At 33.0% G+C, this 18714-nt stretch overlaps 2 protein-coding genes across 5 annotated transcripts; one reads left to right on the top strand and one right to left on the bottom strand.

Annotated features, from left to right (window-relative positions):
• Positions 1–918: 918 nt before the first annotated feature.
• Positions 919–8488, top strand: LOC108476020 (clathrin interactor EPSIN 2-like). Of its 4 annotated transcripts, none has more exons than XM_017778066.2 (14): positions 919–1115; positions 1586–1648; positions 1873–1924; positions 2763–2842; positions 2922–3000; positions 3247–3330; positions 3447–3592; positions 4389–4736; positions 5125–5166; positions 5418–5513; positions 5611–5768; positions 6260–6504; positions 6790–7579; positions 7664–8488. In XM_017778066.2, exons 2-14 carry the CDS (start codon positions 1614–1616, stop codon positions 8122–8124), a joined length of 2616 nt encoding a protein of 871 aa, XP_017633555.1. In that variant the 5' UTR covers positions 919–1115; positions 1586–1613; the 3' UTR covers positions 8125–8488. The 4 variants fall into 4 exon arrangements, with proteins under 4 accessions (XP_017633555.1, XP_052882024.1, XP_052882025.1 ...); XM_053026064.1 differs by having other exon boundaries at positions 925–1115; positions 1608–1648; XM_053026065.1 differs by lacking the exon at positions 5125–5166 and having other exon boundaries at positions 925–1115; positions 1608–1648.
• Positions 8489–13746: 5258 nt separating this feature from the next.
• On the bottom strand, positions 13747–16175 carry LOC108475738 (uncharacterized). The gene has a single exon (XM_017777727.2). It carries the CDS (start codon positions 15953–15955, stop codon positions 13964–13966), a length of 1992 nt encoding a protein of 663 aa, XP_017633216.1. The 5' UTR covers positions 15956–16175; the 3' UTR covers positions 13747–13963.
• Positions 16176–18714: the final 2539 nt, after the last annotated feature.

The raw sequence follows: 18714 nt of genomic DNA, 5'->3' as shown, positions 1-18714 counted from the left end.
TTGAAAGAAAATAGTAAAATTAAATAGAAAAACAAAGAGCTGAATTTTTTATTTTGATTTATTTTAAGAAAATCAGATTCATACATTAATATGAAAATCTTAAAATTCTTAGATACAATATAAATAAATAAATTATTACATGTATTTGCCCAAATTCGACATCTCGAATTTATAAAAAAATAAAATATTATTTTTACAATTAAAATAATAAATTATATTAATCGCTATTAATTGATCAAATTCAATTGATGTGAATTGTAAGTTATATTAATCGATTGGTATGTGTATTGTTATCAATGTAGTAGGATATGGGTTTGAGTGTGCTGAAACGTATTATCTTCCTATTTATAAGTTAAGGAGGAGTTATTGGTAGTTTTAGATATAATCAGAACCTATAATGAAATTATTAAAAAAATAAACGAATATATAAATACTATTTATATATCCGTTTAATACATAAGGTCCAACTTGTTGATATAGTAAGTATATAAATATTTACAATTTGATCCACTTATTTTATATATGCTTCGCAATTGATTTAAGCTAATATTTATTTCTCGAATTGACAACTAAACTGATATAAGGACATGATCGATATAATACTAATATTTTGAGAACTCAATGAATACATATCAAATCCAAGTTGCCACAAAGCGGGAAAATAAATGTTTACAATTAGATCCATTTATTTTAAATATGCTTCAAAACAGATTTGAGTGAACATTTATTCCCCGAACTAACGGCTAAACCAATACAAAGACCGGATCAATACAATACTAGTACTTCGAGAATTCAATTAAAACATTTTGAAATTTAGGGATCAAATTAAAATCCGAACATAATTTAAAGTTGTGTAGTGCAATTAACCCAAAGAAATAAAAATGATAATGTGAATAATATGAAAACAAGGGTAGTTTTGAACTTTTTCAATGACTACATTTCATTTTCCTTTCACAGCAGCTTATTGTGAATAATGAATTCGTCGTATATTTTCTATTGAAAATTCCCATTTTCTTTTCCACTTCAATTTTTTTCCCTCTCTCTAACAGCGACGAGCGATTTTTATTAATTTTCTTTGCCGTCGGATCTTCGGTTTTCCATTTCGATTCAATAAGGTTAAGATTTTCTTTTTGAAATTTTTGATTTTTTTTCGTTTTCTCTTTCATTCTCATTTAGATCTGATTTTTTTTTTTTGAATTTGGAGTTTCGTTTGGATTTCTCATTTTATAGATCTATTTTTCATGTATCTAAATTCAGCTGAATTTGAACTCATTTTGATTGATTTTTCCTCTTTTTTTTTTTAATTCGTAATTGTTAAAACTTACTCGAAGATTCTTAATTGTAAGATTTGAAGATCTAGGGATCTGTTAGAAATATTGGTCAAAATTGTGATATCTATCACAGATGTCGTTATATTTCCTGTAATTGATCTTCAATTTTTCCCTCTTTGAGTTCTTTGACTTTCCTTTGTAATGTTTTTGAACTTATATGTTCAGTTGGATTTAATTATATTACTTTGTATGCCTGAAATTGGTTCAAGATCTAAGCTTTTCCTTTTTTTTCCCCTATTTCTTTAATGTGACAGGATTGCTTCGTTTTGAACTCAGGCGACGATGAAGAAGGCTATCGGTCAAACTGTTAGAGAGCTGTAAGTGTATTGCTAGATTCTAATTCCCTTATATGATAGCGTTGTTGAATTTGTTTCAAATATTTTATAGTTCAAAGCAATATTTTGGTACTAAATTATCTATGAAAGATGATTATTGGAAGTTTAGTCTCTTTTGAATTAATTTGTTTTATTCCTGCTTATCAGTATCTGCTATAAGCCTATAACCAGTGGCTAAATGTTTTATTTTTCTTATGTTTTTGCAGTAAGAGAGAGGTTAATAAGAAAGTTCTCAAAGTTCCTGGAATAGAGCAGAAGGTAAGAATCCTCTAGAAAGTGAATTGTCCATTTAAGTACTTAAAAGGTGATTGTTGCATAATTGTAAGTATCGATGATTGTTAGGCAAGGGGATTTAATAAACTATCTAGATACTGTTTTGATAGATATCATATTTAAAATATGAAACTATGAATGTGATTCTAACTCTGGTCCGCAACTCTAGTAATGGGTTAATAGAAACTGGAGAGAAGTAAATGTAAGATTATACTACTTAGGTTTGAGATTGGGAACTTATTTAAAATTAATGAATTCTTTGGATTAGTAACCTGAGTGGTATTTATTTTATGATTGTTAGTTTCCTACTAGTCAAAGGCCTACATATGCCGCTTTTTAACCAAGTACTATAAGGAATGGGGACATAATAGTAAAAAGTACAAATGGCTGATTTGGTTTGGGAGAAGAGTTTGCTGATCTATATTGTTGACATTCAGCGGCTGCCTGTTGCAGGCTAGTTTGATGTTTGTTTGAATGTTTTGGAGCACTTAATGGAAGGTTTATCAATGGTGGACTTATTCTTACATTTGCAAAAGGATCTTTATTTTTCATATAAATGTCTTATTAAGTTTGGTTAGGTACATATGATGCTCTGGCTGAGCTGAATCTTGATAGAATTTATTAGTTCCAAACTATTTTTTCCATACTTCTTTTTTGTCCTTTTGGCAAGGAGGGAATTTTCATTCAAAGTATAGCTTTAATAAATATAGTATTCTTTCACAACAAAAGTGTCTATGCGGCTAAGCAATAACGTTACTTGTAACACTATTAAAATTTAATTTATCTGCTTGAAATAAATTTTTTTTTTCATTTTGTCTTTCAGGTTCTTGATGCTACCAGTAATGAGCCATGGGGTCCTCATGGATCACTTCTTGCAGATATTGCAATGGCTACAAGAAACTAGTAAGCTTGATAGAAGTTATGTATGATTTTCATTCCATATATGTTACTAGGAAATTCATTCCTATAAATATTCATGCAGTCATGAGTATCAGATGATCATGACAGTGATTTGGAAACGCCTAAGTGACACTGGAAAGAATTGGCGTCATGTCTACAAGGTCAGCAAAGATTAGTTGCATTCATTATCAGTTTATTTCCTCTGCAACATGTAAAAAATATCATACAGAAATCTCATGTAATTGTTAGCATTTTATCTTTTAACTAAATCTCCGTCTTCAATTTTGCAACAATCATTGTGTTCTAACACATATTCTGTGTACTGCATTCTCTTTTCTTTTTTGGTATGTATTTTACGTTTCTTCAATGTACCAATGTACTAAGGTATTTGCTTTATTGAGCTTCAGGCTCTGACTGTTCTGGATTACCTTGTTGGTCATGGATCGGAGCGTGTCATAGATGACATAAGAGAACACGCTTATCAAATATCGGTAATTTCTGTTTCTTGATTCTGTATGACAACTTTGCATGCAGTGTTTATGATACAATCTACAGCTTACTGTATTTAAATGTTGTGGTCTGATTAAATAATTCTTCCATGTTACAGACTTTGTCCAATTTTCAGTACATTGATTCCAGTGGAAGGGACCAAGGTAACAATGTCCGAAAGAAATCTCAGAGCCTTGTGGCCCTAGTTAATGATAAAGAAAGAATAATTGAAGTAAGACAAAAGGCTGCAGCTAATAGGGACAAGTGAGTCAGCAACATGCCTTTATGCTTTAATCTTGTTGCTGAGTTCAACCATCCTCCTGAATAAGTGTTTTTACACTAGCATTGACAAATATTGGCGGTTCTTTTTCTTCTATGCTGCTTTTAACATCACATTCACAAGCATGCTGACTTTCAACATAATATTTACTTGTGTGTTTTCAACATGAAAGTTCATCTGTGCAAGAGCATTCATACTTTCAACGTGACAAGTACATGTTTCATGAGCATGCACATATACAGATGCACTTTCTCTCTGTTAGGAAAATTCATGTGTTATGTGGTATCTGTTGTTCACATAGCAGTTGAGAGACACACACGTACGTTGTATGTGAGTTTCAGTTGGAAGCATCATTATCTCCACAGAAAATTGATTTGAGATTTTGATTAAAGTGGTTTTTCTCTCCTAAGGGGCACCTGTATTTTCACTTTCTTGCCATTAATTTTTGGATATTTCTTGTTCATCTGTTCACTGGTGGACATCCATATATTTTGTTCTTTCTTGAGTGATAGACACAATCCTTTTAGAATATTAATGCAGAACTGGAATTCAAATAGAAAAAAGTTTATACTTAATCTAATTTCATTTCTATTTGAGTTTCATTTTTGTGAGTTCTGATAACATTTCTTGCTCATGATCAGTGGGATCTGTATGATTTGCTTTTATTCTCCAATTAGCAGTTTGTTAAATATTTTGCTTTGGAGTTGCATTCTCTATATGAGATTATAAATTAATGGAAAATTTGAATCCTTCAATTATGCATTACTGCTTGTTCTACAGATTTAGGAACACATCAACAGGTGGAATGTATAGGCCGGGTTCAGGGGGATATGGAGACAAATATGATTATGATCGTTATGGAAACAGGGATTATGATGATCAAAATGGTTATGGAAGAGACCGGGAATATGGCTATAGAGATGATGATCGGTATGGCAGATATGGGGATTCAAACAGTCGTGATGGAGATCGTTATGGCAGAGATTATGAAGAACGCTACGGCAGAGATGGTGACAGGGATGATGACTACCGAGGTAGAAGTAGAAGTGTTGATGATTATCAATACGGCACAAGATCTAGGAGCTCTGATAGAGACCGTGCTTTTGACGAGGATGGTGCTTCTTCTCGGTATGCACTTATTTACTTTTGAGACCTTTTTGTTGCTATGTTCTTCTTGGAAACATATTAATGTTGATTTAATTATGTTAACCTTGTCTTAATTTTTTGTTGAAGTAATTTATTTTCCCTTTCTTTATGGGTATCATGAAAACCATACAAAATAGAAGGTGTAAATATTAATAGTTTGTGTTGCACTAGAGTAGGATTCTTAAATGGTGCATTCACTTGGTAATTTTCAATGCAATATTTCTATCCAAATGAGGTTTTGGTTTTCATTTCACCAAGTCATGGAAGATTTTATGGTTATGATCCTTCCTCGTCAATTTCAAGCATACTGCTCATACTTTCGTGGTAGGCTTGAGACAGAATGTAATTAGCATGACTATCATCACTGCAGGGGCAGCGGTGCTAGAGCTGATGATCACTCTCAAGATGGAAGGTAGCCATGAGTGGATGCAGTCAAAACTTGTATTAGTTGATATATATATATATTTTCTCAAAGGAGATCACAGCCTAGGAATAAAAGAAGAGATTGCAAGTGCTGAATTCAAACTTTAGACTTGTTGGATGCCACCTTTTATGGGTGTCTGCATGAACCAACTAGGCTAATCTTTGATTCTAGTTGATCAATTTTTTTATTAGATTGGTTTCTTGTTTCTGAAATTTTCTGAATATATATATTTTGTTCAGGCGGCATGAGCGGAAACAATCTGAACAAAATATTGGTGGTCCTCCTAGTTATGAAGAAGCAGTAAGTGAGACTCAGAGTCCTGTTCGTAGTGAAAGGTATTGCCTTTCACCTTAAACTCTAGAGACATCAGACATGTTGCTTGGAACTGTGTTTTGGTTTGTTGCTGCATTCTGAAAAGATGTTTGATAATAGGGTTGGCCAAACTTCTGTAGCAGCTGCTCCTGGGGCTTCTCCTCCTCCTCCTACCAATAATCCTAACCAAGCAGCCTCTGATCTTAGTAATTCAGCTTCTCCTCCAAATCAACAAGCAGAGGCTTTTGATGAATTTGATCCCCGTGGTTCATTTTCAGGTATAAAATTCTATGGTTTCTATGTTCCAGTTGCATTATCTGGATGGTCATTGTTTATTGCTTTGATGTGCTTGTCTTTTGACTTGAAATATCATCATGCGAAGTGTAAATTTCTGAGTCGTCTAAATATTAAGTTTGACATGCTCTGTTGCTTCACATTCCATGCTATTTTTTAAAATTTTTTATGTGGTAGTTTTTAGTGTATTTTATATCTGCAAAATGTATATTTCTTGCCAAATGTTCAATCATTTAAATGCGGATATTACTTGCTGGGGGAGCTAAGCCTTTTGCAGTTGGTTATCTGGTATTGACAGTTTTAGTGTTTTGATGACTTCTTATTCAATTTTGTGCTATATTTTCTCAATCCATATGAAATTATTGGTTGGAGTTTCATGTGATTGCATGGAACTTAATTTGGAATCTTTTGATGCCATTCCATTTATCCCTTGTAACTTGAACTTATTTGTTCATGTTTTGCTCATCAATTATAGCTGCCCCAACTCCTGCTCCTGTTCCTGCTCCTGCTGCTGTTCCCACTGCCACAGCTGTCCCTGCTACTGCTGTTCCCACTGCTTCGACCAATGCTGAAATAGACTTGTTGGATGCTCTGTCAGATTCTTTTGCCATTGTGCCAGTTACACCTGAAATCCCTGCTACTGAGGCTGATGCCCCTGCAAACTCTGGTGCTATGCCCACCTTTGCTGCTAATCAGTCGGCATCTAATTTTGGAAATCAGGTAACATGGTCCATTTAATATTGAGGGATCAATACAAGGATTTCATTAACCCTGTCTACAATATGTCTATTTATGGTACAACGAATTTGGATAAGCTGTTCTGTTGTTGCCTAATGTGTTTCATTTTTTCTTTTAAAGTTGTATATTTGAAAAGCACCTAAAAAAAATCGATAGTTAAAAATGAATGAATTATTGAAATCCTGTGTACAATAGTAAGGGTAGCATAAAGTTATTAGGGTGAATTTGTTGCCATACTGAAATTTTTAGGGGATATTCCTGATTCAGGGTTTTGATGATCCATTTGGTGATAATCCTTTTAAAGCTGTCGCTTCAACTGACTCTGCCCCAGCTGTACAACAAATTTCCACTTCCATGCCCACTTTCCAGCCTGCTACAAACCAAAATGAAGTAGCTCAGCCACCTTCTGCAAGTTCCGAGACAGTCACAAATTTTGACTTTGGGAACTCATTCTCTGCAAATGCTTACTCTGCACCCAATAGCACAAACTCCCAGTTTCTTCCTCAAGAAATGTCAACTCAAAATCAGGGAAGTGCTTATAGCCAAACAACACAGCCAGGTATCTATGGTCAACAGGCACAATCAAGTGCTAATATGTTCAGCCAACCGACACAGCCAAGTGCTAATCCGTACGGCCAACCGGCACTGCCTGGTGCTAACGCATATGACCAAGTTGGACAACCTAGTTCTAATGCATATAGCCAATCTGTGCAGCCGAGTGTTAATCCTTATAGCCAACCCCCACAGCCAGGTGCTAATCCCTACAGCCAACCTGCACAGTTTAACTCTGGGAACCTATCACGGCAGGGTTCTCTTGTTCCAGTTTCTTCACAGGGTGCTCACCAAATCACAAATTCACCCGCTGTACAAAATAACAATGATTTCCTAAGTGGCTTAGTTTCACAACCAGGGTCAAAGCCAGCACAGACGGTTACTCCCTCATCAGCGGGAGCACTTGCTATAGTTCCACAACCCTCAAAGGATAAATTCGAGCTTAAGTCGGCGGTTTGGGCTGATACATTAAGCAGAGGATTGGTGAATTTGAACATATCTGGACGTAAGTAAACATTATTCTTCTCTAAAAATTGTCATCAAGTATGTCCTTTCTGCATGATCTAACTTTGTTGTTTTTGGTATGCAGCTAAAACAAATCCGTTGGCTGATATTGGAGTCGACTTCGATGCTCTTAATCGGAAGGAAAAAAGGATGGAAAAACCTGCCCCAAATGCAGTGACATCTACTGTCACAATGGGTAAAGCAATGGGATCTGGGTCTGGGATTGGTCGTTCTGGTGCTAGCACTCTTAGACCTCCAGCAAATCCTATGATGGGTTCTAGTATGGGTAGCATGGGTATGGGCATGGGAATGGGTGGTGGACCTGTTGGAGGCATGGGAATGGGAGGAGGCTATGGTGGTATGAATCAGCAACCAATGGGCATGGGGATGGGGATGGGGATGAACAACATGGGCATGAATCCAGGCATGGGGATGAATATGGGAATGGGACAAAGACCCCAAATGCAAGGAATGCCCGGCGGTTATAACCCTATGATGGGTTCTGGCAGCTATTCTCAACAGCCATATGGTGGTGGTTATCGATGAGAATGGGTTCCTATCCCGGAGAAGAGGAGTAAGGAAATTACATACAAGCTTGTGATATAAGAGAGTAAAAAAGAGATGGGAAAATAGCTAAAACATTAGACGTTGGGAATGGAATCCCAAAGTAGAAGCAGTAGAGTCGCACATTTGTGTTGGCAGATGAGAACCATGTTTTTTATTCATATTATTGTCATTCTTGGTTAAGCTATTGCAGTGTTTGGGCCATAATCACTCCTTCCATTGATTACTGGTTTGAGCTGTTGTGAAATTGTGTGGATGATGATGACCTTTCTCGGCTTTGCATTTTTTGTCCTAATATTCTTCCCTATAATATATATATTTTTTTATGGAAAAAAAATAAACTAAACCTTCAATTTTATTTGGAACTGTAGTAATTTCAGTTTAAGTGTTACCGAAGTGTTGAATTTTTTCTTTTCAAAATTATTTGCTAAGGCAATGGTAGGGTTACGGTATGATGAAGCTTCACAAATTCTGTAATTAAGCTCCAATATCTTATTTTAAAATTTTTTTAATAAATTTCTGCAATAAAATTTTAATATGCAATCCATTTACAAAATGTTTGTGTTTTCTGAAAGAGACAAGTCCTCGTTACTTGAAAAATTCGTGTCCTTTATCAAATACGTAGAGCTGAAGCATCCACAACAAATACATAATCAAGCGCTAAACCTAATTTGAATGTGCAGCCAAAAGATAGTGAAATCATTTTAGATAAAGTTGTATTGTCAAGTAAATTTATATAAAGAAACAAAGAGAAGCATTCAACAATACCTTTATTATTGTAAGTATAATCATATTCCCAAATTATAAAATATCAACATTTAAACCTCATGAATTTTAGCTTTAGATTATTATATGACATTTATTTAAAACTTAAATGATCGAAAAAATCAAAGTACAATAACAACAATTAACATCACAAGTAACAAGGTAAAGATCAAATATTGTTTTCCAGTCTTGAGTTTTCTTGCAAATAAAGTGGCAGGTTTCAAATATGATAATATTTGAATTGTTATAAGTGTCACATGCACCAACGCGTAAAACGGGGTGCTATATAATCCCTGTGGACAATATATATGTACTCCGACTTTGAGCATTCAAGAGTCGCATCTTCACAAGGTTTATCACATTTTTCACAATTTGGGTAATAATACTTCTTTTTCACGATGGTGAGTGAGTGTGGATGATCATTTTCTTCATAAATGCTCCTGAGTTTGAGGAATGAATGTTTTTCAAGAACACAACCAACATGAGCAGAAGTATTGCATGTTGCACAATGATAAAACCAACCATTTGGATCTCAACTTCACAGATATCACAATGACGACTTTCTAAATAATTGTTATCATCATGATCAATAAGTAAAAGAAGATGCGTATCACATTTGTAGTGAGCTATAATTGGAAGTAAAAAATGTTCAAGATGTAGCACAAAATTGCAATCCTTACAACAAAATGCCCTCCATGTAGTCGTACCACAAGCATTGCATTTCCCATTGTGCTCTCTGTAGTAAAAGAGGATGTTTCAAACATGTTCGAGCACCAGGAGTAAGAGGAATCACACATCGGAGACATATTGTTTCCTTACATCCGCAACATTCATAAGCAAAGGTATTAGATATGTGCCAACATTTGTGACACCGAAAAGCTTTGTCGGAAATAAGGGCGAGAGGCTCTTGGCAAGAATGATGCCAAACATTCTTCATCTTAGGTAACTCAGCACACGCTTTGTGAAGAAAAAAACACATTCTGAACAGTAGTAAAATGGATACGAGATTGCAACATACATCCGTCGCAACTATTTTCATATCCTCCATCAAAGGGACTTAACATTAGATTTTGCATGTGCTTGACATGCTTTATTTTTGTAGCTTCTCCAACATCGTTCCTCTCAATAACAATGATGGAACTTTCAATGGGCATCTCATCTTCATTTTCTACTATTTCATACGAATATTTATCCTTCATTGCATAACACTGCACTTTGAACAATATTGACTTCATCATGGCACATTATACAATCCAAAACTCTAAAATTTTCTCAGTGATGGAAATATGTGTGAAGAAGGCGATGGTCATGCCACTTGCTTTTGATAATGCTAGGCAATGAAATGCAATTTTTATGGATTATAATGTTGCATGTACCACATGTATAGGCAACATGATTTCCTTCTGTGCCACACACATCACAAGTGAATGGAGCTTGTCTCAAAAACAAGGTGAATGGATGTTCATGATTGATACTCTTAAGAACTTGTCGTGGTGATTGTGATGTACATTCAATGTGAACAGTAAAGTTACAAGGTGAACAACCATAAACAAATCCTATACCCTTTCGATTGGTTTCTCCGCATATCTTGCAAGAGAGCTATTCGGTATTAAATTGTAGAACAAGAGGATGCTTGCGATGCCACACAAGGTTCAGTTTGAAAGAAAGCTCAACGCATTTCTTATGTAAACTAAATCCATAGTCAAGAGAAAAGTAAGTATAATTTGCTAATGGTTCCAAACACCAAAAGCAATTACCAACATCTTCAAGTTCTTCATCGCCATTTTCAGTGGAAACCAATGGATGTTGAAGGGCAGCATGCTCAAGCTCTTTCAAAGGATTTTCAGCAATATTAAATGTGAATAGAGCACATTTAATATGAAAGTGCAATTCGCAAGAGCAGTGATAAACAAACTTGCCACCAATTTGACGGTAGAAAGTTCAAATGTACTGTCCAGAGGAATAAGGTGGATTTTGCATAAGAAAAGAGGCTGGTTGAGATGAAAAGGGTGATTAAGCATCAAAGGTGCCTCAGCACATACCTTGTGAAGGTAAACCCACAATCCTCAACACAGCTAAAACATGGAGTTGACACTTTCTCTCCACACCTTGAGCAGTCAGCTACAATCAGCAGCTGATCTTCATTCAAAAGAAGAAGCAGGTGATGTTGATGACCGTAATTCAGTGACTCCTCCATTTCTCCTTCCTCTTTGGTTTTTTCCGTCGACGTAGCAAGAAAGAAAAAAACAGAAATTGAATGTTAAAAGTAACATGTTCAAACTCTTTCAATTTCTTTTCAACAAGATTATACATGAATAAATTACCAGCTTTTTTTGACAACTAATCTATTAACTTAAATGTTCACTAAGAGTGAGATCAAAATAATTCCTAGTAGTACTTCTTTTTTCAAATAATTAAGCCACAAGAGAAACAATTAAAGCATAAATCGTATATTATTATGATGATGATCAACTGCAATGCTGTGACATTTTATTCAAATTAAAGAATACAAAACAACAATAAATAATCTAAACCACACAGGTTTCAATCCAATTGGCTAAATTACATTATTTCAACTTACAATTGAAATGCCAATTAAAAGTCTCTACCTCTCAAGAATCCATATTCAGAGCTATATGGGTTCATACATTTTCAGTGAACAAGCTAATTGCACTCTGGTTCTGCACATTCCAGAGCGAGCTCTTCATAGGGTTCTTCACATATAATGCATTCAGGGACGTAATTTATCTTCTTCACAAATGTGAAAGGGTGCAGATGGTCCCCTTCTTTGCAGATACTCCTGATTTTGATAAATGTATATTAACCGAGAATACATTTCACATGGACAAATGTGTCCTAAGTTGTGCAATGATGCTTCAGATTTCTTTTTTTTCTCACAAATGTCACAATAATAATATTTTAAATAATCATTAATCTTGTGATAAGTGAGTACAAAAATATACTTATCACATTTGTGTTTGACTCTAACCGGTAATAGCGTATAAAAAGAATGTACAGAATGATTGCAACCCTTGCTGGTGCATGCCACTTCTAGATCCTCACCACAAGCACTACATTGCCCGTCAAAATCATAATAAAAAAAGTAGGGGATGTACACGTCAGAGCATCAAGAGGAAGAGTTGCACATAGAAGGCAAATGTGCTTTCAACATTCTTTACATTTAGATTTGAAATTAAAAATTAAAGGCTAAGCCTTAAACTTTTTTATAAAAAGCAATTAAATCCTTTTTTTTTACTTAATTAAGCATTTGAACTTTCAAAATGCATAAAAAAAAGCTCTCAAACTTCTTTAAAAAAGAAGAAGAAGCAATTAAGCCCTTGTTTTTTTTTTCACTCCATTGGGTACTTAAACTTTCAAAATGTATCAAAAAGACCCTCAAAATTTTTTAAAATAGCAATTAAGCCAATGCTCTTATTAAAAATTAGAAAAAGTTATAAACAATAATTTTTATAAAATTATTAAATTTTAATAAAAATAAAAATATAAAATTTATTAAAATTACAAACATTTTTATAAAAATCATAAAAAATAAAATATTGTAAAATTTTATAAAAATCATAAAAAAATCAACGACCCATAGTTTTTTTTCAATTAAAGTTATCACATCATGTTGCAACATAGCGTGATATGTGGTGAAAAATGATAAAAAATAAAATCAATAAAAGTTATAGAAAATCATAAAATACTTCTTTTGGTACGATAATTTTTATATATTTTTTGTAAAATTTATATTCATTATGTATAATTTTCTTACGACTTTATAAAATTTTATGATTTTTATAAAATTTTATAAATTTTATAATTTTTTCTAATTTTTAATATTTTAATTTTTTATTAAAATTTAATAATATTTATAGCTTTTATTGATTCTATTTTTATAATTTTTTCTAATTTTAATAAAAGCATAGGCTTAATTTTCTTTTGAAAAGCTTGAGAGTTTTTTGATGCATTTTGAAAGTTCAAGTACCCAATTGAGTGCACAAAAAATGTAGGGCTTAATTGCTTTTTTTTTGCAAAGGTTTGAGTGCTTTTGTAATGTATTTTGAAAGTTTAAGTATTCAAATAAGCGAAAAAAAAGAAAAAAGAAAGAAAGAAAGTAGGGTCTTAATTGTATTTTTTGAAAAAAATTGATGAACCAAAATTAAAAGATGAGTGTTGAAATAAGGAAAACTTTTATTGTAAAATTATCAAGGCATTTTAAATAAGACTATGAGTATTTTTGTGGCTTTAGTTACATATTACCCATAAATATATCCAATTTTATTCTTTAAATTTATATTTAAGTGGAATAAGTTTTTAAGAAAACTCAAACTCTACTAAAATAAGCAATGGTTAACATTAAATTGACTGATTTTAGTATAAAAGAGTGATTGTAATTAGTGTTAGTGTTATGCATTAGGGATTGGGTATTGGGTTTTGAGCTGAGTACCATGTGCCACTGCCACTGCCACTGCCATGTCTTTTTTTCTAAAATAATACATTAATTTGTTTTAATTTTACTTTTCAATAGAAAATTTTATAATTTATATAAATATGAAAAAGAATGTTATATGTTATAGTTTCATTCAATTAAAGATGCTAGTCGATACTAAATTATAATTTTAGCATGTAATTTATGTTTTAATTTATTATTGCATAATCAAAATGTTGTCTACCATTACTATTTACCTTTTAATTTCCCAATTTTATAGCTTAATTTTTTGGCACATGTAAATGAGTTTTGGTAGCAATTCCAATTATTGGTTTCACACAAAAGCTAAACAGATTCCTTAATCAAAATAAATAACTTTCCAAAGGATTTACTTCACAAGCCATGCATTAAAGAAAATAACACAGAAGTCAGGATACTATAGTTTGAATAATCAAATGTTCGCACAAATTCCAAGTCAAAACATGCTTCCCTTACAATACGAAACCCTAGTCTACATAATAATTACAATCACCATTACAAGTGACCATACTCTGTGTTCTCCGCAAAAGAGAAGTGGTAGTTTTGGACTATAGTCACCTAAACGCCACCTTAGTCCTCCGAATTTTAAAGACACTTAGCATGGACAATGAAGTTGCATCCAGTACATTCCAAAGCCAAATCTAAACAGGGCTCACTACAAAAACTGCAGTTTGGATAGTAATAAATCTTCTTAACAACTGTGAGAGGGTGCTCATGTATGTCCTTATATTTTTCAATGATACTCCCGAGTTTGAGAAATCGATATTTACCAAGGACACAATTGACATGAGTAGAAGTATCACATGTTGCACAATGATAAAACCAAAGATTTGGATCACGACGTTCTTCACAAATATCGCAAAAATGGTTTTCTGAATAACTGTTATCATCATGATAAGTGAGTGAAAGAAGATGTTCATCACTTTTGTGTTGATACGTAATAGGCAACGAAAAACATTTATGATCTAGAGAAAAATCGCAATCCTTACAACGCAACAACCCTTCAATATCATCATCACCACAAGCAACACATCGCCCTATATATTCTGTGTAGAGAAAAACAGGGTGTTTATGTCCTAGATATGTGCGAGCACCAGGTGTAAGAGCAATTATACATCGAAGGCATGCACTTCCCTTACATTCTTCACATTTATAGGCAAAAGCTTTAGACAAGTAATGACATATTACACACCGAAATACTTCGTTTGAAGTAAGGACTAGTGATGATTGGCAAGGATGATACCAAACCTGCTTTACCTTCGGTAACTCGACACAAACTTTATGGAGAAAGAAATCACACTGTGTACAGTAGTAAAATGAATCCGAGATCGGTAACAAGCACCCATCACAACATTTATTATCATACTCACCTACTCTGTCACTTAACGTTAAGCGGTGAATATGCATGATATGCTCTATTACAGTGGCTTCTCCAGCATCATTCCATTCAAGAACCTTGGTTATGGAGCTAACATCAGCAGATTCCTCATCTTCATTTTCTACTATTTCATATGAATCTTTCTTCTTCATTGCACACTTCACATGGAATATAACATCGCACTCTGAACAACAGTAACTACCATGGTCTGTACTGACTTCATCATTGCACATTATGCAATTCAAAACTCTAAAATCTTCTATGTGAAGGAAATATTTGTGAAAAAGGCGATGATCATGCCATTTGCTTTTGATTATGCGTGGCATTGAAGTGCACTTTTTATGGACCATAATGTTGCATGTACAACATATGTAGGAAGCATAACTTCCTTCCACACCACATGCATCACAAATGAATGATGATCTCCTTGTAAACAAATTGAAAGGATGTTCATGCCTTTTATCTTCAACAACAAGATCTAAAGATGCTGATACACATTCAATGTGAACAGCAAACTTACAAGGTGAACAACCATAAACAAGTCCTATGCCCTCTTGACAGGTTTCTCCGCATATCTTGCAAGAGAGCCGTTCGATATTAAATTGTAGAGCAAGAGGATGCTTGCAATGGCACACCTGATTCAGTTTGAAAGGAAGCTTAGTGCATTTCTCATGTAAATTAAATCCACAGTGAGGAGAAAAGTGTGTATACTTTGCTAATGGTTCCCAACATCCAAAGCACTTAGCAGCATCTTTGAGTTTTTCATCACCATTTTCAGTGGAAATCAATGGATGTTGAAGGGCAACATGCTCAAGCTCTTTCAAATTATTTTCAGCAATATTAAATGTAAACAAAGCACATTTAATATGAAAGTCCAATTGGCAAGAGCAGTGATAAATAAATTTCTCACATGTTTTATAACAGAAAGTGCAAACACATCTTGGGTAAGAAGATGGTGGCTCTTGCAGCAGAAGAAGAGGATGATGAGGATGAAAAGGATGATTAAGCTCCAAAGGTGCCTCGGCACATACCTTGTGAAGATAAAACCCACAATGCTCCGCACAGCCAAAACATGGAGCAGGCACCTTCTCCCCACACCTGGAGCAATCAGTTAAACCACTTTGATAGTCGATCAGCTGGTCTTGGTTCAAGATAAGAAGCAGGGGATGTTGGTGGCCATAATTGCTAGACTCCTCCATTTCTGCTTCCCCAAGCAATATAAAGAAAGGAAAAGGTTGATTTTGGGAGCAAAGATTGAATGGGAAAACAAGAAGACAAGTGAAGAAAGATAAAGATTGAGGAAGTGGCAAGAGGCAGAGGGTCGCTTAATAGTAAACAATAGAGGTGAAGTCAATTAGGTAGTCAATGCTTTTATTGTATCTTTTGGCTGTAGAGCTCTGCCTGCTTCACATGCTTTTTGAGGTTGGGTTGATTTGATATTTATGACTAAATTTATGAGATTTATTTATCAATCCTTTTTTGTTTTATATCGAAAATCCCATATTATTTTATACTATACACCATATGTATGCATATATATATATATATATATATGTACATGCTAATCAATTTTGGATTTATTTTGGTTTGGGTGACTTAATTTGGTTCGGATTGAATGGTTTTGGTTTGGACCATTAAATTTTGTATTTATAATTATATATACATTTTATAACAAATCCTTTGAGTCCAATTTTGATTTATAGATATATTGAATAAATATTTTCTGTTAATAATATTAATATTACAATTTTTAAAAGTTGCAAAATTGCAAAAGAAGTTCCTACCTTTTTACAATGTTTACATATGGATCCTTAGTATGTCCTAATTTTAATTTGATCCATGATTTTCTCTTCATCGAAATTGAAAGGATTCTATTGATGTTTATTAATAATGGGATGTCCTTTCTAAATTGATTTTATCTTTTATAAAAAAATCTTTTGACATTTTCGTGGATACTAAAAATATCGAAAGTTATTTACTTTAAAATTTCAATTCACTCAAAAATAAATAAAATCATTTTTGTTAGACTCCCATTATTAATAAACATCAATAGAATCCCTTTCTCCTTCCCCAAGCAATATAAATAAAGGAAAAGGTTGATTTCGGGAGCAAAGATTCAATGGGAAAACAGGATTACAAGTGAAGAAAGATAAAGATTGAGGAAGTGGGAGAGCATTTGATATTTAGAGGCAGAGGCAGAGGGTCGGTTATAGTAAACAATAGAGGTGAAGTCAATTAGGTAGTCAATGCTTATATCTGATCTTTTGGTTGTAGAGCTCTGCCTGCTTCACACTTGCTTTTGAGGTTGGGTTGATTTGATATTTATGAGGATTTTTTTATCAATCCTTTTTTGTTTGATTTCGAAATTCCCTTATTATTTTATACTATACACCATATGTATGTGTATATGTACACGTTAAGTTTCTTGATACTTTCCTTCACACCACTTTCATCCTTCAATTATTGTGGTGAACCAATGATGTCGAAAATAGTAAATAAGAACAACCGGAACTTTAAAGAATTCTACCCAAAATATCAAGTTAACAAATTAATGTGTAATTAACATTTAATCAATTGATTTGAAGAGTTGGTGTGCAAAAGAAAACAGGTTTGCGTCTTACATAATGTGCTTTCAACTAAAAACATGTCTTTATCTCTTTTTAAAAGCAGTTTATTTTGCTAAATTTTAAAAAAATCGATCTATTTTTTAAAATAATTTTTAAAATGGTCTTTTTATTTATTTTGTTTGGTAATAGTTTGACTTTAATTTTAAAATTTAAAAAGTAGATGAACTAAATTCCAAAAATAAGAGTATAAGGATTAAATTTTAAATTTATGAAGAGTACAATAGTGATGATGCTTGGCATTAAATTGGGGGCCAACTATTTTTTTAAATTTTAAGGTTTTAATGAGAATTTTAAAATTTTAGAGGCTTAAAAATTTTAAAAAATTGGAGGAGTCTAATTAAATTTAAAAAAAATGAAAGGTATAAAGAGATTTTTAATATTTTGAGAGGTTTAATTAAAATTTCTAAAAGATTTTAGAGGTATAATGAAATTTTAGAAACTTTGGGGATAAGCCCCTTCAATCCTATTGCATATTAACCAAAATATTTTCATAAAAAGATAATTGAAAACATGCATCATGGTTTCTTAGATTAATCTGTCTTATTTTTAAAAAAATACACGAAAACAAAAGTCAGCATTTTAGCTCTTATGAATTTTTTTTTAAAAATAAAAAATTATGGATGATTGAGTTTTAGCTCAATTAGTATGAGTATTATTATCGATGCAAGAGAATATGAGTTTGAGTACGCTGAAACGTATTATGCTCCTAATTATAAATTTAAAAAAAACTATGAATAATTCTAAATATTATATTAAAAATCAATATAATTAAATTTTGTTAAAAAAATAGTGGAATTATGATTTTTTTTAATTACATCACTTCAAACATGAAAAAGATTATTTTCTTCACGTCTTTGAAACGGATGGCCCAATTCATGTACCTTACATTTAATCATAATTCATGTTTTAATAATTATTAAAAGAAGGCTCTTCTGGAGTGGACTCTTCCTTTCATGCTCCTAACATTTAATCATAATCCATGTTTAAATAATTATTAAAGGAAGATGCTCCTTCAGTGGACTTACTTTAAACCTCTTCTCTTATTTTATTTCTCTCTCTTACCGACTCCTAGCTTAACCGGCTGTCTCCGGGTCAGATCAGCTAAAACTACGGCCTGAAGTTCAAACACTAAACAAGTGCAGACGACAATCTGTGATGGTCCCAAATGAATGAGCCTGCCTGCACATGGTGCTATTTCTGTTTTTGTTCATTTGTTATAAGAAGATAATTTGAATTTAGATATAATTTGAATTGGTCCCTTGGTGGCTACATTACTATCATCTATTCTTTTTTCTTTTTTTTTTTTATTCTTTAAAATTTCAATATTATTA

The sequence above is a fragment of the Gossypium arboreum genome, chromosome 3, assembly GCF_025698485.1.
Source record: "Gossypium arboreum isolate Shixiya-1 chromosome 3, ASM2569848v2, whole genome shotgun sequence".
NCBI lineage: Eukaryota > Viridiplantae > Streptophyta > Magnoliopsida > Malvales > Malvaceae > Gossypium > Gossypium arboreum.
This window is presented reverse-complemented; position numbering and strand designations above follow the sequence as displayed.

Coding starts and splice junctions, on each gene's coding strand:
- LOC108476020 (XM_017778066.2), top strand. CDS start 1,614: ATGAAGAAGGCTATCGGTCAAACTGTTAGAGAGCT. Junction 3,331..3,446: donor AACACGCTTATCAAATATCG/GTAATTTCTGTT, acceptor TCCATGTTACAG/ACTTTGTCCAATTTTCAGTA. Junction 6,505..6,789: donor CATCTAATTTTGGAAATCAG/GTAACATGGTCC, acceptor TTCCTGATTCAG/GGTTTTGATGATCCATTTGG.
- LOC108475738 (XM_017777727.2), bottom strand. CDS start 15,955: ATGGAGGAGTCTAGCAATTATGGCCACCAACATCCCCTGCTTCTTATC.